We start from the raw sequence: 25,792 nt of genomic DNA, 5'->3' as shown, positions 1-25,792 counted from the left end.
GACAATCATGACACAGATAATACAACAGTACATACTTACAATAGTATCATGTTCAATAGTTTGGCAACTGCACAGGTTTTGGTTCTGCGAATTCAAATACCTACATGCTCACCTATCTACCTACCTACCCATCCACCCACCCACCTACCACAAAGGGAGCTACTGGCACTACCGACACGGTGTGGTGGTCTGGCTGTGCCAAGCCTTAGCGCCATTTCATCCGCAGAGTATGAAGCCTCAACAAAAATTACTGAGCCACTTGTGCGCCTGATGTTACCAGAGGATAGTTCAGCATCCCCCGGCGTATCTTCTAGTGCCTCCCTCCCGCCATCATCCCAACCTATGGGAACTGTGGAGTGGGATGACGCAGCTCCGCCGCTGCCGTCTCTGCCCGGTCCCGGTGTATCTTCTAGTCCCTCCCTCCCGTCATTACCCAAACCCATGAGAACTGTGGAGCTCGGTGTTCCAACGGGATGTCTCCTGGTTCCGCCGCCGTCTTCGCTCGGTTCTGTGGAGCCTGGAGGCATTTCTCTAGTGGCTCCTCCTCCTGCCTTTAACGCGGACAATGTTTTGACACGATTGCGACCGTTCGCTCGAATGCACGACAGATGAGGCACATGCGTTGGCTCGGCCATGTGCAGCAAGCTGCAGAGCTGCGAGCTACATTGCCAACGCCAAAGCAGCTTCTGCTGGAGACAGCTGCGGAGAAGGGGGTATCAAGTTGGCTATCCGCGATACCAGCCTTCTCATCTCCCAGATCCATACTGAACAAGTCGGATTTTCGAGACGCAGTATGTATCCATTACGGCTTGTCTTTGGATGGTGAATCTTGTGTATGTGTCTGTGGACCAGCCATGACGATTGGCCACGCGCTCACCTGCCCAGCAGGAGGATACCCTACTGCACGGCACAATGAGATTCGTGACGTTTTGGCGGACACTATCGGCAAGGTCCTTCCAGATGTGGAGGTGGAATCAGTGTTATTGCCATTCGAGGGTGAGACTCTGCCTTGCCGCACTGCTTATCGCTCCCTGGAGGCTCGCCTGGACATTCGGGCGCAGGGTTTCTGGACGCGGTAGCAGAATGCCTTTTTTGATGTCCGGGTTATACACGCGAAGACAACCCTGCAGTCGCGTACAGACGTCCTGCATCAGCTCAAAACCCACGACCAGGCGAAGAAGAGGCAGTATTGCGCTCGGGTAACCAGTGTTGAGAGTTGGTCTTCTACACCGTTAGTGTTTTCTACAACGGGCATGTGTACCCCTGAAGCATCTCTCTTTATGAAGAATTTGGTAGCTATCATATTGGAGAAGAATCATGATTTGCTGTATTCAGTAGTCATGGGCCAGCTACGGTGTATTTTGTCACTGTGTCTGCTTCGTTGGGCAATCACATGTATCAGAGGGTCTCGGGCATCATACAGACGTAGGAATAGGGCCTTCGTAAATAGCTGCCGTTCTTTGCCAGTGCGGTAATGTTTCTGTGGGGTCTTTTACCTAGTTTTTCTTTTTCTTTTTTTTGTGTTCCAATTGATTTTTACTTTTTTATTTTGTGTTCCAATTGATTTACAAGCATTTTAATTGATTTTCGTACTTCAAAGTAGTTTACTGAATTTGAATTTGTTTGATGATATGTGCAATTCATTTTGCCCGTACAAGAGGCTTTACCTGCCCGCCTGCCTGCTACCTACCTACCTGCTACCTACCTACCTGCTACCTACCTACCTGCTACCTACCTACCTGCTACCTACCTACCTGCTACCTACCTACCCACCCACCCACCCACCCACCTACCTACCTACCTACCTACCTACCTGCTACCTACCTACCTGCTACCTACCTACCCACCTACCTACCTACCTACCTACCTACCTACCTACCTGCTACCTACCTACCCACCCACCCACCCGCCCTACAGTACTGTAGCACTTGGCCTACCTGGAGGAGACGTCGTTGACACAATTGTCGGTGTGGTGGTCGGTGTGGTGGTTGGGATGGTGGTCGGTGTTGTGGTCGGTGTGGTGGTTGGGGTGGTTGTCGGTGTGGTTGTTGGTGTGGTGGTTGGTGTGGTGGTCGGGGTGGTTGTCGGTGTGGTTGTCGGTGTGGTTGTCGGTGTGGTTGTTGGTGTGGTGGTTGGTGTGGTTGTCGGTGTGGTTGTTGGTGTGGTTGTCGGTGTGGTTGTCGGTGTGGTTGTTGGTGTGGTGGTTGGTGTGGTTGTTGGTGTGGTTGTTGGTGTGGTTGTCGGTGTGGTGGTTGGTGTGGTTGTCGGTGTGGTTGTCGGTGTGGTTGTTGGTGTGGTTGTCGGTGTGGTTGTTGGTGTGGTGGTTGGTGTGGTGGTTGGTGTGGTGGTTGGTGTGGTGGTTGGTGTGGTGGTTGGTGTGGTGGTTGGTGTGGTGGTTGGTGTGGTGGTTGGTGTGGTGGTTGGTGTGGTTGTCGGTGTGGTGGTTGGTGTGGTTGTCGGTGTGGTTGTTGGTGTGGTGGTCGGGGTGGTTGTCGGTGTGGTGGTTGGTGTGGTTGTCGGTGTGGTGGTCGGTGTGGTGGTCGGTGTGGTGGTTGGTGTGGTGGTTGGTGTGGTTGTCGGTGTGGTGGTTGGTGTGGTTGTCGGTGTGGTGGTCGGTGTGGTGGTTGGTGTGGTGGTCGGTGTGGTGGTTGGTGTGGTGGTTGGTGTGGTTGTCGGTGTGGTTGTCGGTGTGGTGGTCGGTGTGGTGGTTGATGTGGTGGTTGTTGCGGTGGTTGCTGGAGGGGTAGAAGTTGGTCCAATAGCAGTGGTCGGCACTGGTGATGTCAACCCTAGTTACCACAGAGAATGCACAAGAAGAGATTTCCACAACAGTTGTCCTGATCAGAACTAAAGGAATGCAAGGACCCGCAAAGCCGCTAATGCATGTACCAGGGCATGTATTTCCCATCATGAACCACTCTAGCCATGCATGCACCAGATGTGCTGGGAGGCAGTATTATTAGGGAGAAGTGCAAACAATGTACTGAAGTACCTGATACATGGGAATAGTTTCTACCTATAGTGCTATGCCCGTCGATTGGGTGCAAGACACACTACATGTAAAACTTTGAAGTGTTCGCTGATCTCTGTGTCACCATAATGGTTACATGATCACTGCGGATCAAAACCTGCATGGACGGGGCTGTTGCAAAACAGTCCTCACATGGACCGGGGATACAAGCCGCAAACCAAGGTGATAACAGTACATTTTCTGTATGGTTTTAGAGTACATACATTCTGGAGGACATGCATGAGATTTGGGAATGCTCACCTTGAACAACTAGGGTAATAGATGCAACCCCGACACTCCTGGTTTCCAGAATCGTAAACTGGCATGTGTAGTCGCCCTGATCGGTGGCGGACAATGAGTCAATGGTTAGCGTGGGTGAGTTGCTGGCCTGGACCGCACTGGGACTAGTCCATCTGAAGTTCACAGCAGTGCCATTACTGGAGCTAGTGCAAACCAGGGTGTACGGCTGTCCAGCGAGCGGCTCTCCAATGGTTTCAATCTGAGCACCAGGTAGCGCTGAATGCAGCAAAGTGAGGAAAACATGGGATAGACCGGGAGATGGGTGAACACTGCATCCTGTGCCTACACGTGCACTGAAGCATGTCTCCGCTTCCCCAGAATATCTATTTTAAAACCTGATGCACTTCCGCATTTTTCCACTACTTAACACTACTTTTAAGAATATAATTCGCATACACAATTTTTGAAACGTCACTCCAACACTCTAGTATACTCCGATAGAGGTTCTGCGATCACATCATAAGTTGAGGTTCTTGGCAAAGTCGCGGGCTCGCAGAGTCGCAGCACAGCACAACACTTGTACTGCTGTAACAGGCCTAATTTTAACGCCAGTGATATTTTAGCAAAAGGAGTGTTTTCGCCCACTTTCTGCCACGCCAATCGAAATGATGCATGTACAGTACAGTACTAGTCATCTTCTTTTTTTTTTACTCTGAAACTCGGATCGCTTAATTCTTACATCGCGAATTGGTCCTGATTCCAGAAAAATCTAATGTTTTACCCGCTTAGAATTAGCCGTTCTACAGTAGCGGCTCACGCTGCGTACTTAGTGCCCGTTAGAAAAATATGCTGACTCATGCTGTACACATGTGCCCATTTGAAGATGAAAATCCCGATGAAATCATTTGCATAACCTCTCTACAATTGTATGCACAAATTCTCATAAGCCATTTACTTCAGAAGTCATGGTTTTCTGTACAATTACGTAGCTGACAGGGGAGCCCTGATTACAATCACATGTACAGTCGTCTCTCTGTAATCCAGTACTTTATAAACCAGAACTCTCCATAAACCAGCACAATTTGCAGCAGCCAAAATGTCCTCTTCATGCACATTGCTGCAGTAAATCAGATTTCTTCCCGTGGCTATGCAAAAGACGTTACTTCAGTAACATCTGGCGCTAGCTAGGGTCCACACAGCTTTAATTCCGTATTTGTGTGTTTGTGCCATCGGCATCCCTGGCGCTATCCCGTACCTGTCCCGTACCGTACCAAAGACAGCTGGCCACAATATTCAAATAGGGCTTTCAAATGCAAGATCATAACGTGAAGCAACTTGGAAGAATGAGTATGTGTGCGAAGTGTTTCGGGGGAATGCATGCAGGGCGATAGTGCGGGTTCGAATCCTAGGTTGTGTCTTGAAAAAAAAATTATATATAGGAGAAATGAAAAATATATGAGGCATGGGCAGCAAAAACCAGGGTTAGGTGATATTTGGCAAAAATGAGTTTTTGATGGCTTTGAACCGTCCACTAAATGAGTGATCTATGGGCCAAATTTTGGAGCTCTGGGCACCTTCCAAGATGGTAAAAAGAACGCCCGAAATGATGGGTGGCGGTCAACAAAAATGGTCAGCAAAAAGGCAAAATGGAACGCAGTTACAGCAAGATCTAATGGAGTGACTGAGAACTATTTAGCATATTTATAGGTCTTCAGGGAAGCACAGCGTACTCTAGTTGATATTATAGTAACATTGTTGCCTGCACTTGCTGCAATGTTACTTGAAAACTCAATCCCTGTCATGTGCAGGTCTGGTGTTGTATGCAGACTTGTCAGACAGAAAGAAGCCAAGCAACTGACGTTTTACATGGCTGGGAAGAATCTGCAACTTACTTAGGACAAGACTAGATATGCATGCTGGGCCAAGCCAGATACATCCACCAAGCATGTCTTGCTCTCCTACGCACAGCAGCTCGTAGATACATGTATAATACTGTGACAAATTTCATGCGCACCGCAAGCGTGCATGTATACTTGCAACAATTTTATTCACAAAATATCTTGTATCAAGTAAGGTTTAGTTCATTCAGGGCTGTCTCCGTATCTCACCAACTTATCCAGCTGCGAATAGTCGCCACGGAGTACTGAATCTCGTCCGTCACTCTCAGCGCTGCTGTCCGCGTCGCCACTTCGTGTCACGGAGCTCTCAAACTCGTCGTCTGCGCTGCCTCCGCTGATGGCTTGTCATCTGAGCGAAACCTCTTCACTTTCACCTGATTCTTCTTGCGGGGGACTATCACAGGCAGCGGAGTATCTCTGGAGATCCAGCTGCCAAATATTCTAGTCGCTCGTGCTCCATCCAGAATTCGTGACGGGATCGTTCCGCCAAGAAATTATTTGTTCCGCTCTCTTTTCAGCGCATGATTTGCAGACGCTACCCAGAGCGCAAACGCCTCCATGGTGGCTGAAAGCGCCTACCTTGACGTCCCAAGTGCTTGGCGGATAAACTACAACTGCAATGACTACAAATTATAGCGAAGCCACCGAGAGGAATGCACTTTCAAAGCGATATCGCAAGAAGTCTTTCCGCTTTGATCGCGGTGACTAAAAAACGACATAGGTTCGGTTTTTCGCAAATATTGGCATTTTGAAAAATCGCCAGGACCCCGGTTCTTGCTGCCGATGCCTCATATAACATCCCTATGCTTTTTTGCCTCAGTAGGTCATCAAGGTGGTAGAAGATGTCGTATTAACCTCGAATGCAAAGAGAACGTTTATTTCTTTCGCTCAGGGCCCTACGCTATGCTTTTTTGCCTAGCTCATCATGCATGTTATTCCGGCGAACAGATTTTTGCAATACAATAACCTGCATGATGAGCTAGGCAAAAAAGCATAGCATAGGGCCCTCATCTTCCAAGCTCTCTCGTTTATCCAGCACCCTCCCTAATCCAGCAGAATTTCCGGAGCACAAAATCAATGAGGCTGGATTATACAGGGACCATGGTACATGTATGTCAGGAAGAATAGAGGTTCATCCGCGCAAGGCAACTGCATTGATCATAACAGAACTGCTGAAAGGATCACTGTTCGAAAAAGAGTCCATCTACTCTAGTACCAACACCCTGGTTTGTGGCATGTACATGAGTAATGACTGAAGTGCGCAATTTGCATGACTAGCTAGGTGCTAATGCCCAAATGAGTGACACAGACCGGCAGGAGATCAGATAACTACTAGCTAGGTCAAAGATGGTCAGGGTGTGGCACTGCCTGCTGCTGAACGCCAATAGCTGTGTATGTACACCGCCAGAGAATAACACACATTTGCCACCGTCATGCTTCTTTACAGTGCACAGTACAGTGCACAGTACAGTGCACAGTACAGTGCACAGTACAGTGCACAGTACAGTGCACAGTACAGTGCACAGTACAGTGCACAGTACAGTGCACAGTACAGTGCACAGTACAGTGCACAGTACAGTGCACAGTGCACGGTACTACACAGTACTACACAGTAGTACACCATGGTACACGGCACCGATGATTGCAATGTAGTCACGGTACTTACTGTACAGTGTGATGTTGAACAGAGCTGTGGCAAAGACTTTTCGGTTAGCAGGATTGGAGTCACTGAGACTCTGCGCTACACAGAACAGCTCAACGACTCCTGCCTCTGCGATGCCTTGCGACGGGGCGTGAGAGATGAGATCAAAGCCTCTTTCTGGAACGGTGACATTAGGCCCGTGGGCATTGTCTGTGCGCCAATCCACGCTGAGCAGCAAATGGTTGCTCTCGGCAAACACCAGGCATTCTGGCACAAAAAGGTCACCAATTGTCAGCTGCAGGTGTCTAATGGGGCTGCCAGGGATGCTTATGCGAGGTGCACCTACCCACAGAGGCAACACACATACATCGACAACTTCCATTCAAAATTAACACAATCCCCTTGTTGGGTACCAGGAGTAGTACATGCCTATTGATGCAAGCTACCATTGTTCATGTTGCTATTGGTGCCGCAAGGGAGGGAGCGGGAGAAAGGAGAGAGACAGGCACACCATTGGCAGAAGCTTGATTTCCACACGATGACACACCAGTACATGTACTTGAACTCCGTAACTGAAATACACAACATGATCATTTATGAGAACATGATCATTTATGAGGACATTGACTTGTTGAAACATGAAATATGTCAGTATCTGTAATGTTTTCAGTTCCTGTTGTTTGGTTTGCCTATTTCAATTAGTCAGGTAGACAGACAGCCTGTCTGTCTAACTGTCTGTCTCTCTGTCTATCTGTCGGATAGACAAACAGACAAACAGACCGACAGGCAAATAGACAAACAGACAGACAGACAGACATGCAGACTGATGCAGATTACAAACAGGCTTTCTCTGTTGAAATCGCATGTACATGAACAGATTGTTCCAGCCTATGATTACCCTCCCCCCCCCCCCCCCCCACACACACAAGCAATGTACATACACAAAGGTCACGGGCCTCTGGTTGTGACTCACCTCCGGTAATGCTGTAAAGTGCTATCTGATCAATGCCACCGCAGTTGAGATTGTCTGAAACTGCTGCCACTGAGCCCAGACAGGCAAATGGCGAGCACGTTGTTGTCAGCAGTGTCGGCGGAAAGCTCTGAAAACACCAGCAGCTGCTGGAGTCGGCCATGCCACCTAGCCGATAGCCTTGTCGGAAACAGTGGCTGAGGCAGGTCGAGGCTTGGTTTGTCTCCAGAATGCTGGCGAATAATGAAGACGCTAGCACTCCAGTGGTGCGCTCGAATGGGCGGAATGTGTAGCAGTTTGAGAAAGATACGTTAGCCTGCTCAAACACTATCGTAGGCAAAGGAAACCCATGAGAAAACACAATGTAAAAAGAAGATTAAAACATGCGTCCGGCTGATCTCTTTTTAAGGAGATTTCAAAAACATTCTGACAAAGTATGTCCTATCTGACATGGCTGGGTATATTCGCATTATGCCGGTCCAAACAACTACCCACCACTATCCATAATTATCTGGAAACATGAAAATCCTGCCCTTCATGCCAGATGACCTGAAGAAACAATACATTGACCACACGTGTATGTGTGTGTGTGTGTGTGTGTGTGTGTGTGTGTGTGTGTGTGTGTATGTGTGACGACCGACCACCTAGTGATGCTCATCCTGTTGCCGAGGTCCCGGTATGTACAGCCTGCCAGCGTACGTTAAAGTCTACTGCTGGCCTCAAGCGCCATCACGGTGGACCCCGCCCGAATCGCCCTACAGTGACTGATCGCCAGCACTTTGAACATCATTGCCGAGTCTGCAATCGACGCCAGTTTCGGAGGCGACAGGACCTGGAGCGCCATTTGAAGCACTGCCTACCTCTCCCCTAACCTCTCTGACAGTACCTCCCTTCGGGGAGCGGCGTGGCCATTTCTTGGCAGCTGTCAATAGTAGTAGTAGTAGTAGTAGTAGTAGTAGTGTGTATGTGTGTGTGTGTGTGTGTGTGTGTGTATGTGTGTGTGTATGTGTATGTGTGTGTGTGTGTGTGTGTGTGTGTGTGTGTGTGTGTGTGTGTGTGTGTGTGTGTGTGTGTGTGTGTGTGTGTGTGTGCGTGTGTACCAGTACAAGTACAAGTGTGTATGTGTGTATGTGTGTGTGTGTGTGTGTGTGTGTGTGTGTGTGTGTGTGTGTGTGTGTGTGTGTGTGTGTGTGTGTGTGTGTGTGTGTGTGTGTGTGTGTGCCACTGTGCTCATTTGTACACACATAAACTTCTTGTACTTGCTGATTGCCATAAACTGGCAACATGGGTCTCCCTGGGAGAGGGGAGAGAGATGCAAAATAAATCTTGGAAAGATGATTCAATTGGCTATTGAACCGCCCAACGGCCGACTCCTCCTGAAATTCCCAAACTCTGGGTGGATTTGGAAATGATCACACTTATGGGCTCACCACATCTTGGTAAGTGGGTGAGGATAAGGTGCAGGAAAAGAATTGACGGCATCAGGGTATCGCATCAAGATATCCGTTCCGGAATCCAACTGAATTTACCCCTTCCCCCCAGTTATCATACTATTACCAAACAATGACACACACATTCACACATAATATGCACATATGCACATACGTATCACGGCTGTTAGCTGCACTTGGATCGCGGCAACTTAGTTTTCTGCACGTGAACCATGAAAAATCAATGCATGCTCATGCATGTTCATGCATAACCAGTCAGCTGGCCTGCTCGCCCACGCATTTGACAGGTAACAATTCCATCAAATTTGAGATATCGCTTCGTTCTAAGTCTCAAAACAGTTCTAAAGTCACCAAACCACGCTGGTAATCGATGGCTATTCAATGTTAACATCTTCAGGAAGACTTCAGCCGTTTCCCGAGAGTTTGGGCATCGTTGCCGTTATTTTTCACGGTGTTCTTCTTCCTCCTGTCTGGAGCTGCAATTGCATCCTGGAATTATTTGAAAGGTATTTCGTGCGGGCTGTGGGGGGTTCCAACAGGCATAAACTGACATCGCTATAGGATAACTGGTAACTTTCACCCTTCAAGGAGGTAGAGCAATGAGAATTTTTTTGTGGCGGTCGTCCAATTTTTGTGGCGGTCGTGGCTGTATTTGTGCACTTCCAAGGCTTTCATTCTGCCTGATACTACTCTGTACTGTATGGGAATCGTTGTTTAGACACATGTAGCTGTCATATTTGGTAGATCTGCTGTTTTCAATCACTTGGGACACTTTGTCTAGCCTATTTGTCTTTCGTTCGTGCCATCTATCAGTTTTGTGGGGTGCCTTGACCTGTATTTGTGAAGTTCTCGAGTAAAGACCCTAATTCTTGACTGGAGTCACGTCTTGAATTGAATTTGCTGCGTGAGCCCTCGTTCACGCAGTTGTACTTATCGTAATAGTCAATATCTGCTTGCTGGACGGACTAGCGGCTAGAATAGGGATGACCAAATGGTCCAAGTGTGTACTAGTACACGATTATTGTTTCCATCATCGTGAAATGCTCGTTGTGGAATTGCAGTCGTCTGCCTTTGGCACTGAGGACATGACTCATGAGGAGAGTTGATTGTTACTTCTGCTCAGCAATGAAGCGATCATCAGCTCTCTTTGTTCTAATTATTGAGAGGACATACCGGCATCGCAATCAAGTAAAGATTAGGCAAACCTCGCCAACCTCCAAAGAGAGTCGAAGATATTTTCTCCAAATGCAAAGACGATCTTTGTGAGTTTGTGACTTGCATTTGCGTGCATACATGAGCAAGTCACGGACCACGGCACGTGCGCGGTTACCATGCCATCTCGAACCGACGCCATCTTTCTAAGTTGCCGCTTCTTGACAGCCGTGGTATATATACACATATGCACATACACACATATATACACACATATATACACATATATGTACACATATATGTACACACACATATGCACATACACACACACATGTACACACACAAATGCACACACGTACACACATACATACATACATACACACACATACATCAACACGTGCATGCCCAGGCAGCATCATAAATTCATAATTATACTACTTCTATCTGTACACATAGATATGCACAGTACAATAGTGGATAGCAGCGGCGCCGGTATACCCACCTGTGTCCGACAAGTACACGGCGACTGATTGGTTATTAGAAGGGCATTGGCTATCTGCACTGGTAGGACAGGGGGCACATTCTGTATTTGTAGTGTCAATAGCACCCGCTGGAAACCCACGCCACGCCACTCCACAGAGACACGAGAACTCGTTTGTTTGGGAATTCAAGGTCAGACCGGAGACGCGGAAACCGCTGTCACTGCATCTGTTGCTGCATTCCACGCCAGTTAAAGACGTACTGGCTCCGCTAAACCGCGGCTGAAACACGGATGACCTGAAGTCGATATCCTCGAGCGGTGCCAGGATAGGTATGGGATTATCAAGCGGTATGTAGTTGATATTCCAGCAGGTGAAGAACCTTGTATTGCGCAATGGATCTGTACACGTGAGAACAATCATACTTATAATGGTGCTGTCATGAAAGCATAGTGTTATGGTGATGACATCATTATTACATCACAATGCAATTTCTGGAGAAAGCCATCAGTTATACAATGCGATTTATTTGCAACTGCATATCAGCAATCTGAGCAATTCAGCTACCCTGCTATCCTGCAGCAGAGGGAAATTCCTTACAGCAGAGGGACATTGGCCGGATGCAGAAAAGCAGAGTGTTGCAAATTAGTCACATGTTCCTTACCTGGTTGGATAGGGCACATGGATCTTGGAATACAGACATCTTGGTGTAGGACAAATCCAGGAAGGCATCGACAACCAGGTACACATATCTCCGCCTGGTTGCAGGCAATTGGTTCGCAGGTGGCATAGCACGGGGAGCCACATTCATCGTATACCTGATTCCCACCGCAAGTCGGAATGGTTGGTGGCAGCATGGTAGTAACAGAGATGGTGGCTGGAATAGTGGTCGGTGTGGTGGTCGGTGTGGTGGTTGGTGTGGTGGTCGGTGTGGTGGTCGGTGTTGTAGTTGGTGTGGTTGTCGGTGTGGTGGTTGGTGTGGTGGTTGGTGTGGTGGTTGGTGTGGTGGTTGGTGTGGTGGCTGGTGTGGTGGTTGGTGTGGTGGTCGGTGTTGTAGTTGGTGTGGTGGTCGGTGTGGTCGGTGTGGTGGTCGGTGTGGTGGTTGGTGTTGTGGTCGGTGTTATAGTTGGTGAACTGGTCATCGTGGAAGGCATAGTAGTAGGATTTTCTGCAATGGAGATGAACATTCGTACAGTCATGCAACACGTTAAATACGTGACTGACCAGCGCTTCATTTATGCTCCTTTACCACATTTTGCTATACAAAAACCACACGCCATTTGATGTCACAACGCAGCAAGGCAGCGATGAGACATATGGAATGGCAGGAGTGGGAGAGAGGCAGGGGCAGCTTGACCGACGATATGGTCTCGGCTTCACTGCGACCCAAGCGCTCCACAAAAACAAAAGATTACAGAAAATACGCAGGGGGGGGGGGGGGGGGTAGATGACTGGGGATCACGGGGAAAAGTATACACAATATCAGAGCGTCAAAGAAGTGAATGGAGGAAGGAACAGAGTTAGAGCTTTGGGAATCGATATCCCATACCTTGGATCTCAGCACGCATACCCAAGCCGAGTCAATGTACAATGTATGTGCAAGGCCAGGGGCATCAACTATAGTACATGCTCCGCAGCGCACACTGTCACACACGCAGGGATTGATTTATCCGGGTTCGCATCGCAGTTTGCGAATCAAAATTCGCTGGCTGCGATTCGCTTTTTGTTTTTTTATCGCCCAAAACTGCGATGCACTGGCCATGCATACCGGTAGATCTACACACAACGACCATTCTGTACTGTTTGTGTGCAGTTTGGATGCGACTGCTGTACACAACTGCTGACTAGGGAGTAGTATTTACTACTCCAACCAACTGGCCTGTCCTGCTCAGTCCGCGTGCGGGTCGCGGATCGCGCTCTGTTTGATTTTTGGACACTGCACTAGCCACTAGTACTATCACAGGTCGTACAAGACTGCAGTCTTTTGAAGTTTTGTACACGGCGGCGACTTTCCCTGAAGTTCTCCTTTCTTCTTTCACTCTCAAGCTCAATTCAGTTTGTTTCTGTTCGACAAGACACAGCTGAAGTAGATGGTTCTTAGTCTCATGTAGCCAACATATCAGTGAATCTGATCACTGTCCAGAAGTGGGAAAAAGAACTGGACGCGCCAGGAGTGTCGATTCGTTTTGATGGAGAAAAGCGAAAATTCTGTGCGCTTTGAACGAAGTGTCACGATCGTTTGAGCGCTTTCCTGAGCTTTCTTTGTCGAAGGAATCAGTGGAACTGCCCTGTTGAAGGACATTGTGTTGTGAAGAACTCGAAGTCGGATGGATGCTGAACATGTAAGAAGCCCAAGCGAAAACCCTGACGTAAAATATTCAGGTCAACCGTTCGTTTGGAAAAGCAAATAGCAACTGCAGCTATTGTCCTCTTCTGTACAAAATCCTGCTATTGTACAGATAATGATAATATCATTAATGATAATCTGTCAGATATACATGTAAACTTTCGATGCAGGAAAACTGCTAATCAATACTGGGAGTTGCTAGTCAATTGTAAAACTGTGAAGCAGTGACTGCTATGCAAAAAATCAAAGTAAATCGATCCCTGGACACACTGTGCAATAAGCGAGGGTCCCTGGTTCAAGTCCCGGTGGTGACAGTCAATTTTTCTTCAGACTTTTCCCGTTTGCAACTTCCTCAAACTAATGAATACACGTTAGTCTGCGGTATATTGAGAGGCCTGATGCAGGGAGTACTCTACAATCGAACTTGGCTTGTAATTGCCGGTACATGTATCTTGTAATTGCCGGTACATGTATCTTGTAATTGCCGGTACATATATTTCCTATCGACTGCTTTCTCATTTTCTCGAGTACAGCTTTATCGAGCCACATTTTATTATATTCTATCGCCATGACAGTATTAGGCATCAATGCCCGTTTGGTTTGCGATGTAAAATAAAACTTCAACAAACAAACAAACAATCCCATACAGTGTATTGCCCTTGCTATCATACTGTACCTGGCAGCACTATATTCGTAGATACTCTTCCAACGCGTCCGGTTTCCTGGATTGTAAATTCACATGTGTAGGTGCCCCGGTCTGCCAAGGACAGCGGTTCAAATCTCAGCTCTGATCCGGTGCTGGAGCGAGGTCCTGACCAGATGAAGTTGACCGCTGTTCCATTGCTGTCACTCAGGCAGGACAGGACGAAGACTTCACCCACTGCCAGTACTCCAAGAGCAGTTAGCTGGGCACCTGGGGGAGCTGGACTCAACAACGCACGCATCGTGCACCGTGCAAATGAGCATACACGTACATGAACGTAGCCATGCACACAAACATACACACACACACACACGGCAATGCATATAAGCATACATGTAAACCATGCATACACGCATACACATACACATACAGCCATACACGCATTCACCGAAAGCAATAGAATTTGTTATCTCCGAGCTTTGCCAATTGCGGATGACGTCATGTAGTGAAAGTAGGACGCATGGCTAAGCTAGGGTCTAGCGCACTACATTGGTTGTCTTGTGTGTGTTTGTGTGCATGCGTGTGTGTATGCATGTGTGTGCATGTTTTTTTCTGTTTGTCTTCTTCTCCGAGTCGAGATTCCGACATGGTGGCAATGGAAGCGGCTAAACACTTGCCCCCGCTTGGCCAGCAAAGCGAGGGTCCAAAAGCTAACTCACTCTTGTTAGGCTTACTACTTGAAGTAGAAAGAATGTGGTAGGCCTGACATTGGGAAACACAAGTGTACTCTCAGCGCAAACTATGTACATCCCATGCATGTACCTATCAGGTTTACTGTGCCAGAAACTCTCCAGGGCATAGGGAAATGGTAAGTGGGCCATGTTGCACTCACTGAAGACATTGACGGAGAATGTGCCCGAAGCCGTAACTTCTTGGTTTGCTTGATTGGAATCGCTCAAGCTGTTGACAACACAAGTCAGCTGATATTCTCCCTGCAGAGCTTCACCCACTGCTGGCTGATGTGAAATGCTAACAAAACCTTGAACAGTTGCATTGGGTATGGCTGTGGTGACTGCACCGGCGCCGTTTCTCCACTCCACGCTCAACAGCAAGTGATTGCTGGTGGCCTCGGCAAGGCAAAGTGGTCGGAACTCGTCTCCAATTGTCAGATTGTGCACTCTGCTACCAGGCAATGTAGCTGTTGGGGCATCTACAGAGAACCACAGTAAATGAGATACAGGTAAAGTTTACTCATGGGGGGGGATGTCTGAGCCGAAAATTTTGGAAATTTAGGGTCCAGATCAGTGAATTTTATTGATTCGCGGGGTACTAGACCGGGGGCAAAAAGTGGTACGGTCAATACCGTAATGACCGTACCGTGTCCGACGCCCCTGGATTATAATTCTGCCGCTGATTACCATTTCAACCAACTGGCACTGCATCTAGGAATGTGGAGAGTGCCACGTATAATTTTGGTGGACATAGAGTTGACCGGCCGATGCGTACCTTCGCATACATACCCAGGGTACTAGCCAGAAAAATAGTAGGGGACCGGGGTGGGGTGGGAGGAACAGTCGATACATAGGTAGAGGGTGCACTATCAGAGAAGGGGGCACATAATCTGAGTAGGGGTAAACCATCAGAGTACGGGCGGGGGGGGGGGGTGCTACACCCCCCCCCCCCATTGGCTAGAACCCTAATAATATTACCAAGAAATGCTTGTGTAGAATGCCCCGGATGATGGCACTTGCGCTGATGTGCCCTCACAATACGATATTGACCAGTTTGGAGGGTCTCCTAGTTAACCCAGGCTGTTAACTAGTGATTTTTTAATGAGCTGATCTGATTCTGGCACAGAATCATTGGAGGGGGGGGGGGGGTGACGTGCAGCATCGATGCATGCACTGCTCTTTTTTGAAGCTTTTTGGGGATCGAAGTCAAAACTAAATTGGGGTTAACACAGTCATGGTACACTCTCCCTAGTACTTGTGTACAGCATGTATCCTACTGGCTCTGTCAGGTAGTCTGTCAGGTAGTCTGGCGGGTAGTCTGGCGGGGTAGGTAGTCTGGCGGGGTAGGTAGTCTGGCAGGTAGTCTGTCAGGTAGTCTGGCGGGTAGTCTGGCGGGGTAGGTAGTCTGGCAGGTAGTCTGTCAGGTAGTCTGTCAGGTAGTCTGGCGGGCCCACGGCTGACTCGCGCTGTGCATATGGCAAGATGGCGTCTTTTTACGCACTTTTTTTCGAAAAAGGTTTCGATGGTGATCCGCGTACGCGTCATGCTGCGACCGTACTTGCGATCGTGTTTTGTGGCGTTTTTTGAATAATGTTCTTTTTCTTGTAGGCTCATTCGAAGCTAGCTCGCTTCATTATCAGCTTTGTTTTTGAGCTTTAGAAGGCAAGTTCCCCAGAAGTATGTCTGTGAAGTGCTCTATTCATTGGTTCGATTTTGTAGAAGTGACTTACCTGTCCCACCTGCCACCCGCTCTTGAAAGAGCGCCCCAGTTCCACCTTAGACAATTATTTATTTTAGAATCAGAATGATTATACGATTGGGTTACGATTGCGTTCTCGCCAAGTGGCGATGATGGCGTCAATACTAGTATACCTCACCTTGTGGACGTGACTAACCTGCTCAAGCATCACACACGGAAGCCGCTGAAGCTGAGCATCTACGTACCTTGTGTCGAATTTCCAATCGCAGCCAGTCTAGTTGAACTTGTAAATATAGATTTAATTAGAGTTTCTGCAGTTTCGACTCACCTGCTCCAGCCTGCAGTGCGTTCTTGAAGGAGCGACCATGGTTTACGTACCTTGCATGCTAACCAGCCATGTTCCGAGCTTGGATGCCAGTATGTCCAGCAAGGTGATATTTTGCAGCGCCTCACAAAGTAAAAATACTGCAGTGATTTATTCATTTCTTCAAATGTGTGGATACCACTTACCTGCACAAGTTTCACCTACCTTGTAAATTGTGGATATACAACATTCATATGAATCAAGAGAACATGTCAGAACTACTAGCAACACAATTGAATTACCTGCACCAAGTCTGGATCCTGGAGCTGTCGGGCCCTGCTGCTACGAACTCTGCCAAGTCACTAGCTAGCTGATTTCTTGCGCTTGGCAGCTGGCACGATCAGCTTGTTGTGGGTTGGCAGCGCTGTCGTCAGGTACTGAGCCACTAGAGTCCGGAGACGGTCGACATCCTTGTTCGTATTCTGCAGTGTTTCTCGCAGCAGGTTAAACTTGTGGTGGATTGACTCACCGCCTTGCTCTCCGAGAGCACCAAGCGCCATGCCGAATCTCTTAACACAAGGAACGAGGTGACACTCAAGCAGATGCAACTTGGGCGTGACAGGACGCTTGTGCCGCACAACAACCTCCGACCGCACGTTCGCCATGAAGGATACGATCTTCTCCTCCAAGCTCTTGACCATATCGTCGTCTGCAGTGATAGTCGATGCGAATATGGCTCTGCAACTAGCGTACTTGCCAAAGAGAGACGCATACCGAGCGGAGCATTCTTCGGCAGCTTTCAGTAGTTGATGCTGTGCCTGCGTGGGAGCAAAGGAGGCACCATCCGGATTTACAAAAGAAGCAACCACTGTCAACGGAGCAGACACAATCTGTTGTGTCACTGATGGCTGTAGTGCTTTGTTGATGTGGTTGCCAACGAAAGCACCCGAGTGATAGGCCTGCCGATCTATCCTGTGCTTCACCAATACTGGCTCGAATGATGAAGCACAAGGGCCATTCTTAACCTTTGCATTCACAAGCCGTTCCTCCAAACTAGATATTCGCACATTCATGTCGTTGAGCTGCTGCTGCTGCGCTGCCCAGTGCTGTTGTAGCTGAGCAGCTAGTCCTGCGTGCTGTGCTTCTGCCACATGATTGGCTTGCATGGCCTGAGCTGCATTTAGCACTGCCCATTGTAGCTGTGTCTGTGCGACATAAAGCTGCTGCTCTTGCTGTGCCTTCTCTGCTAAGAGTACCCACAACTCTCTTTGCATCTTAGCTGCATCGTTGAATGTGGAGCTCGAAGATGTGTCTGTGCTTTCTCTGGCTAGCATCAGGTCAATCTCCTCTGCATCTCGGACCATAGCCTCAAAAAGCAAGGGAAAGATTCCCAGGTCGAGGTGCAGGATGGGGACACATACATCATCCAGTTCAATTGGCAGGATTTGTGGGCGAATAACATTATTGAACTGTTTGGCGTTCTGCAGCCTTGAGCCAGATTCCACAAAACGACCCAAGTCCTCTTTCAGCATGTCGAGCGTTCTGTCGGGGAAGGGGGTGGTAGGGGATGGTTGCATGTCTTTCTTTGTTGCCAGACAGAACAGACAAGGCCTGACTCCACTTGCTCCAGACAAGCCATACAATTTCATCATAAAATCGTAGTCCCCGAAGAGGCAAACTTTGATTTTCTTTCCCTTCCAAGAACAGCTGCGGAGTCTGTCGACTTGCTCTGCATACGGTTGAAACGCCGTGGCTAGGTTTGACGGAGAGTCTTTCGCAGCAAAGACCAAGAAAGGAACTGTGTTGCTAAGGGAGTTGGGGTGGAGGACATTCACAAGCTGGAAGCAAAGCTTGAATGAATGCCCTCCATGGTCTCCACCTATCTTCACCCAAAGCTCATCTTCTGGGCAGGCACCTTCCCAGACAAGTGTGCCAGCTTCCTCATTCAACTCGACAAAGTGAAGAACTAGCTCCACCAGATTGTCAAAGCAGACAACAGGGCTCATGATGACAGTGCCAGAACTGTCCAAAAGGGGAACTTCCTTGGCGACAAGGGGAAACGGCAGCTCCTCGGACAACTGCTTCCGCATCTCTCTTTCCGACTCCAGCGACAGTCCACACAATCTCAAATATCGGCGAAGCTTGCGCAGCCCATTCCAGGGTAGCTGGAGGTCAGACTTGATGGCAAGACTGGAGCCCCTCCGGTAGCAAGCCGGCCTCACGGAGAAGGTCTTCCCGTTGGCTTCGGCGAAGGGACTGCAGAGCGTGAACGCTCTGCGCTTCCTTGCCTTTAGCTCCTCCGCATGCTGCCTGCTGGATGCCATCGAGTAGGCTCTCTCTTCGCCGCAGCGTGGACGATGAGGCATCTGAAGATGACACCCTTGCCACAGGAACCCTGTGCCACAGTGATGTGCTGCCACGCGTCCGCTGCTCAAGTCGGCCATCCTCCGCTCGAGCTTCAACTAGCCTGTTAAGGAGCTTGGAAGCAACATCACCTTGCAAAAGGTCATGTGGTGCAGCCAACACAGTTGCCACGGTGGAGGAAAGCGTCAAGTAGCGCTTGGGTGGCGGGTGTTTGGCGAATGGACACTCGGCAACATGGCTCTGCAAAGATGCTAATGTGACTCTGGCTGGACAACCCTCGAGCACTGATTCACCAGCATTGTCACAGGACAGGACAAGTTCAGACAACGTCACCCGAGCAAACGGATGTACAGATTGGTATGACGACAAGAGAACAACCTTTTTGCAGGAGTGGCAGGACGAAGAGGTTTCCAGCCAGCCCACAATACATTCAGCACAAACTAATTTACTGCAGCAGGGAGATTGCACAGCACGATTTGCAACAAGACCGCAAATGTGGCAAATGAGTGCGCTCGGCACAAACGTGAAGCGGTCCGGCGACAGAGGCAAACAAGAAACATAGTTGTCAGTGACCAGAGCTGCGATCTTCTCTTGGTCAATGTCAACAGCATTGGTGCAAGTAGACACATCACTGTCACCATGTGTCATGCGTGCGCCGCGAATCGTTTTCGTTGCCTTCTTTTGCCGTCCACCTTTTCTGCTTGCAACAATGCGAGTGCAGGTGCTACATTTGCTGTCTGTATGTGCATACCATTCGTGAACAGTTGGCAAACTTTGCCCACAGCCACCTGCATTGCATGAGCCTTTCTTCAGGGTCGAATGCAAAAAATCAAAACACGATTTGCAAAATTGATTGGGATGCACTCCCTCTTGATCCTCTTCAACTTTAACGTTGAACGCACGGAATATATCAAGGGAGTGTTCCTTGACGGTGTAAGTAGTAGCACTCCATGACTTGTGGCCTTTGCGATTTGTGGGTAATTTGCAGCCACCCAAACGACACAGGGAATTTACATGCTCCACATGAAATGCATGATCAAGAGTAGAACTCATCGTAACACTCTACAGAACCTATGCACACAAATATGAAAAAATTCAAAAACAACAGAAAGTACCTTTGAATAAGCGGCCAAGAACATGGATCTGCCCATCAGAACACGACGAACTTTTCTCAGCGTGGAGACGAAGGATGATTCTGCCTTCAAAAACCTGCCAAAGCAGCGGCGTTTGCTCCGGTAGGGTATGCAGGCGTCTTCAAAATCACATCGAAATCGTTACTCAACTGTCACTACGTAGCACTGATCAAGAACGAACTCAGCAAAGAAACAGCTGAATCGGGAAAGAAGCAGTTTTTTCGGCTCGTCCGCATCAAGGTACCGTTATCCTGCATGCATAAGACTAGTTGAACAGATTCTTGTTGTTATGTGCAGCTCAGAATGGTCTCGACACCGACAGATATCAGTGGTCGCGTCAAGTGCAATTGAGAATTTTTTTGAATTTGAGTGAGGGGTTTCCCCACATTCACGGCCTTGCCGTCTGTACTCATACCCGTACTTCCATGCGCGGATTCATGTACACTGAGACAGCCGTGCGGGGTAGGTAGTCTGGCAGGTAGTCTGTCAGGTAGTCTGTCAGGTAGTCTGGCGGGGTAGGTAGTCTGGCAGGTAGTCTGTCAGGTAGTCTGTCAGGTAGTCTGGCGGGGTAGGTAGTCTGGCGGGGTAGGTAGTCTGGCGGGGTAGGTAGTCTGACGGGGTAGGTAGTCTGGGTAGGTAGTCTGACGGGGTAGGTAGTCTGTCAGGTAGTCTGTCAGGTAGTCTGGCGGGTAGTCTGGCGGGGTAGGTAGTCTGGCAGGTAGTCTGTCAGGTAGTCTGTCAGGTAGTCTGGCGGGGTAGGTAGTCTGGCAGGTAGTCTGTCAGGTAGTCTGTCAGGTAGTCTGGCGGGGTAGGTAGTCTGGCAGGTAGTCTGTCAGGTAGTCTGTCAGGTAGTCTGGCGGGGTAGGTAGTCTGGCGGGGTAGGTAGTCTGACGGGGTAGGTAGTCTGGGTAGGTAGTCTGACGGGGTAGGTAGTCTGGCAGGTAGTCTGTCAGGTAGTCTGGCGGGTAGTCTGGCGGGGTAGGTAGTCTGGCAGGTAGTCTGTCAGGTAGTCTGTCAGGTAGTCTGGCGGGGTAGGTAGTCTGGCAGGTAGTCTGTCAGGTAGTCTGTCAGGTAGTCTGGCGGGGTAGGTAGTCTGGCGGGGTAGGTAGTCTGACGGGGTAGGTAGTCTGGGTAGGTAGTCTGGCGGGGTAGGTAGTCTGGCGGGGTAGGTAGTCTGGCGGGGTAGGTAGTCTGGCGGGGTAGGTAGTCTGGCGGGGTAGGCAGTCTGGCGGGGTAGGTAGTCTGGCGGGGTAGGTAGTCTGGCGGGGTAGGTAGTCTGGCGGGGTAGGTAGTCTGGCGGGGTAGGTAGTCTGGCTCTGTCAGGTAGTCTGGCGGGGTAGGTAGTCTGGCGGGGTAGGTAGTCTGGCGGGGTAGGTAGTCTGGCGGGGTAGGTAGTCTGGCGGGGTAGGTAGTCTGGCGGGGTAGGTAGTCTGGCGGGGTAGTCTGGCGGGGTAGGTAGTCTGGCGGGGTAGGTAGTCTGTCAGGTAGTCTGGCAGGGTAGGTAGTCTGGCGGGGTAGGTAGTCTGGCGGGGTAGTCTGGCGGGGTAGGTAGTCTGGCGGGGTAGGTAGTCTGTCAGGTAGTCTGGCAGGGTAGGTAGTCTGGCGGGGTAGGTAGTCTGGCGGGGTAGGTAGTCTGGCGGGGTAGGTAGTCTGGCGGGGTAGGTAGTCTGACGGGGTAGGTAGTCTGGGTAGGTAGTCTGACGGGGTAGGTAGTCTGTCAGGTAGTCTGTCAGGTAGTCTGGCGGGTAGTCTGGCGGGGTAGGTAGTCTGGCAGGTAGTCTGTCAGGTAGTCTGTCAGGTAGTCTGGCGGGGTAGGTAGTCTGGCAGGTAGTCTGTCAGGTAGTCTGTCAGGTAGTCTGGCGGGGTAGGTAGTCTGGCAGGTAGTCTGTCAGGTAGTCTGTCAGGTAGTCTGGCGGGGTAGGTAGTCTGGCGGGGTAGGTAGTCTGACGGGGTAGGTAGTCTGGGTAGGTAGTCTGACGGGGTAGGTAGTCTGGCAGGTAGTCTGTCAGGTAGTCTGGCGGGTAGTCTGGCGGGGTAGGTAGTCTGGCAGGTAGTCTGTCAGGTAGTCTGTCAGGTAGTCTGGCGGGGTAGGTAGTCTGGCAGGTAGTCTGTCAGGTAGTCTGTCAGGTAGTCTGGCGGGGTAGGTAGTCTGGCGGGGTAGGTAGTCTGACGGGGTAGGTAGTCTGGGTAGGTAGTCTGGCGGGGTAGGTAGTCTGGCGGGGTAGGTAGTCTGGCGGGGTAGGTAGTCTGGCGGGGTAGGTAGTCTGGCGGGGTAGGTAGTCTGGCGGGGTAGGTAGTCTGGCGGGGTAGGTAGTCTGGCGGGGTAGGTAGTCTGGCGGGGTAGGTAGTCTGGCGGGGTAGGTAGTCTGGCTCTGTCAGGTAGTCTGGCGGGGTAGGTAGTCTGGCGGGGTAGGTAGTCTGGCGGGGTAGGTAGTCTGGCGGGGTAGGTAGTCTGGCGGGGTAGGTAGTCTGGCGGGGTAGGTAGTCTGGCGGGGTAGTCTGGCGGGGTAGGTAGTCTGGCGGGGTAGGTAGTCTGTCAGGTAGTCTGGCAGGGTAGGTAGTCTGGCGGGGTAGGTAGTCTGGCGGGGTAGGTAGTCTGGCGGGGTAGGTAGTCTGGCGGGGTAGGTAGTCTGACGGGGTAGGTAGTCTGGCGGGGTAGGTAGTCTGGCGGGGTAGGTAGTCTGGCGGGGTAGGTAGTCTGGCGGGGTAGGTAGTCTGGCGGGGTAGGTAGTCTGGCGGGGTAGGTAGTCTGGCGGGGTAGGTAGTCTGGCGGGGTAGGTAGTCTGGCGGGGTAGGTAGTTGCCCAGAGCACAAGCCAAGTTCAGCTTAGACAATCGGTATCTGCCCTGCGACTTTGTTTTGTAAGACGTAATCAATAGCAGCAAGACACACACTGACAACATTCAGTGCTGAACTTACCACCAGTAATGCTGTAGAGAGCAATTGCTCCAATTCCTCCACATGACAGGTTATCTATGAAGCCAACTGCCCTTGCCAGGCAAGAAAGCTGCGAGCATCCACTGCTTGTGGTTGCGGACGGGAAACTCTGAAAACACCAGCAGGCCGAACCGTCCGAAATACCACCCAGGCGGAACCCATGACGAAAGCAAAAGCTGACGCACGTCGAAGCCTGCTCCAGATCAAGTATACTCTGCACCAAGCTGGATGCAAGGACTCCGGTTTGGATGGTAGACTGCAAGTCGGTGGCAAATTGGTAGCAACTCACCAGGGAGACATCAGCAGGTTGGAAGTCTGGAGGAACAGCCGACGCAACACCATGGCATGCTTCTTCACAACAAGAACAGCACCAAGCTGTGGTACAATGTAATGCAAATCGAGAAATAGCCTGATAGTCAGGGTAACATGTAATAGAGAAGGAAAACATCATGCTGCAGCATACACTGTACTGACATCCTGGTCTGATATATGCAACGGGCTCAGAGAATAGACATACCTTCGAACAACTATCATATCAATTTCGGCATGCTTTGTCTGAGGTCCATGCTCAGGTTCTTACCAATGTCACTGACATAGACAGCAACAGACATGTTATTCATGGGGCATTGACTTGTCACATCAGTAGAGCAGTTCCCGCACTCAGCCCCTGCCGTGTCAATTGCCGTTGGTGGAAATCCAAGCCATGCCACTCCACAAAAGCAGGTATATTCGTTGGTCAGCGGGGTTTTAACCAGGCCAGACACTCTGAAAGCATCCCGGAGGCACAAACTACTGCACTGCCTTCCAGATATGGGTCCAATTGGTGCAGGACCACTGGGCCTGAATGATGAAGACCTAAAGTCGACATCTTCGACTGGTGCAAGGATGGGAAGTGCAGCCTGAAGATCAATATGGTTTGTGCTCCAGCAAGAGAAGAAACGACTTGTTGGTGAGAGGGCTGCAAGGAGTAAGAAAAGGAGTGGGACAAAACAAGTACGATCTTGATGGTTCACCAACCAACACCAGAAAATGCCCCCAATCATTCACAACAAAACACTTGGGCCTCCATAATTATGGCCTTGCATTTGACTGTCTCTGTACATAGCTGCTGTGAAGCCTCTGCCAGAACTTCAAAATTGTCATGCAGAGAGTGACAATGTAGGGAACTGTTTAATGCAGGTTGAAGACTCGTATACACGTAACAGTGCAATATGACCCAAATGCAAGACCAGCAACATTACTGTATTCTTCAAGTTCCACGACATCAGTGTTGAGTGAAAATGCACGACAATCGGAGGTCGTTCTCTGATTCACTCACGTGGCAATGTGGGTACCACTGGGCTGGTCTGAACTGGACTGGTTGGAACAATGGTTGTTACAAGACAACCTGGGCAACTGGGTTGAGTGGAACGTCCTTAACAGAGCAGAGAATGACAGGCAGCATTCAGGAAGTACACATGAAGGGCTAAAGCAAGTGCTTTGGGCAGACAAGAACTTTCCCAATACTTGAAGTTCAACAATAGTGAGTTGGGAGTTTGTCACGGTTTCGAAGTGATGGTAAAGCCTGCGGATGGTAGCGCACAGATCACGGCACCTATGCAAAGTTGCTAGCCACCTCCCAAGTACACGGGAAATATATGAACCCCGCATACAACATACTGTTGTTTACACTATTGCATATGAGAGGGGATTGAGTGCCGGTGTAGGAAATATTGTGACCTTTGATAAGCTGGCTTCCATTTTAGTATTGGCTCTGAGGAAAGCTGCCAGGCTCATTTGAAAGCTTTCAATACACTCGTTTTATCCAACAGCAACTAGAGATTGTGACTGCGGATGTGCAAGACTTCAACACGTGTAACAGCAATTCAATGGCAATGAGTAAACCGACAGCTTCGCCAGTAATAGTAGCAGTAACAGCAGCGCCACCAGCACCAGTAATCAGTGCCGGTGTACTATAGTAGAATGACCCCCCAGCAGATGGACCCCCGGGCATTGTACTATATAGTAGAGTGACCCCGGGGGCAATCTACTATATAGTACAATGACCGGGGGGGGTCGTTCTACTATATAGTAGATTGCCCCCTGTCATTCTACTACAGAGTCCACCAGACTTGTCGTTTCGCACGTGCAGGTAGAAAGGGATGGAGTTTACACCACAGATTCCACGTGGACATTATGGATTGTGGCAAGAGTCCGGGGTTATGTACTCTTGATTGTGGGAATATGTGGTGAAAAGTCCACAACGTTTGTACATAGGTCGCGCACTTTTCCTCTTTAGGAGACATGAACATCCCACCTTGTGTTGGATTGTTTTTGTTTTGGAGTTGGAAGAAAGTTTGCAAGTTCAGTGTTCCTTTGCGTTTTCTGTGTGCTCCTTGCTCCTTTTGGATTATTCAGGAGTTCAGGAGTTCACGGACCTCTACTAAAATAGCGGCCGAGGGGGGTCGTTGTACTATATAGTAGAGTAACCCCGGGGGCAATCTACTATATAGTACAATGACCGGGGGGGGGGGGGCCTTCCACTACGGGGGTCATTCTACTATATGACACCGGCATTGTTGGAATTGATCTCCGGTTCCTCCGGCAGTCTATATATCACAATGTGCCGGCAGGTACAGAGGTCAGGGGTGTAGCTGCCTACTAGCTGATCCCCTTTTAGGGGGGGGGGGTGCGCGGCCGCATGTGTGTAGGACGGCTGATGCATGTCATTCATGGTCATTATGTGCATGATGAACCTAGGTCGAAATTTTTAGGGGATACACATGCCCGGTGCCCTATATGGGCTACGCGCC

The 25,792-nt window shown here is 49.6% G+C and overlaps 1 protein-coding gene across 1 annotated transcript in view; it reads right to left on the bottom strand.

Moving 5' to 3' along the window:
• LOC135809438 (mucin-2-like) overlaps positions 1-25,792 on the bottom strand; it is a 30,404-nt gene that overhangs the window by 1,339 nt on the left and 3,273 nt on the right. Inside the window, exons 4-14 of the mRNA XM_065322788.1 lie at positions 24,319-24,414; positions 23,581-23,958; positions 22,983-23,315; positions 14,725-15,042; positions 13,866-14,111; positions 11,507-12,010; positions 10,866-11,243; positions 7,764-8,087; positions 6,815-7,132; positions 3,272-3,526; positions 1,938-2,789 (exon numbers count right to left, since the gene is read on the bottom strand). Coding sequence (XP_065178860.1) covers positions 1,938-2,789; positions 3,272-3,526; positions 6,815-7,132; positions 7,764-8,087; positions 10,866-11,243; positions 11,507-12,010; positions 13,866-14,111; positions 14,725-15,042; positions 22,983-23,315; positions 23,581-23,958; positions 24,319-24,414 — 4,002 coding nt within the window. The remainder of the gene's footprint in view (positions 1-1,937; positions 2,790-3,271; positions 3,527-6,814; positions 7,133-7,763; positions 8,088-10,865; positions 11,244-11,506; positions 12,011-13,865; positions 14,112-14,724; positions 15,043-22,982; positions 23,316-23,580; positions 23,959-24,318; positions 24,415-25,792) is intronic.

The sequence above is a fragment of the Sycon ciliatum genome, chromosome 2, assembly GCF_964019385.1.
Source record: "Sycon ciliatum chromosome 2, ocSycCili1.1, whole genome shotgun sequence".
NCBI classification, from domain to species: domain Eukaryota; kingdom Metazoa; phylum Porifera; class Calcarea; order Leucosolenida; family Sycettidae; genus Sycon; species Sycon ciliatum.
The sequence above is the reverse complement of the archived record's forward strand: the minus strand, read 5'-3'. Positions and strand labels throughout refer to the sequence as shown.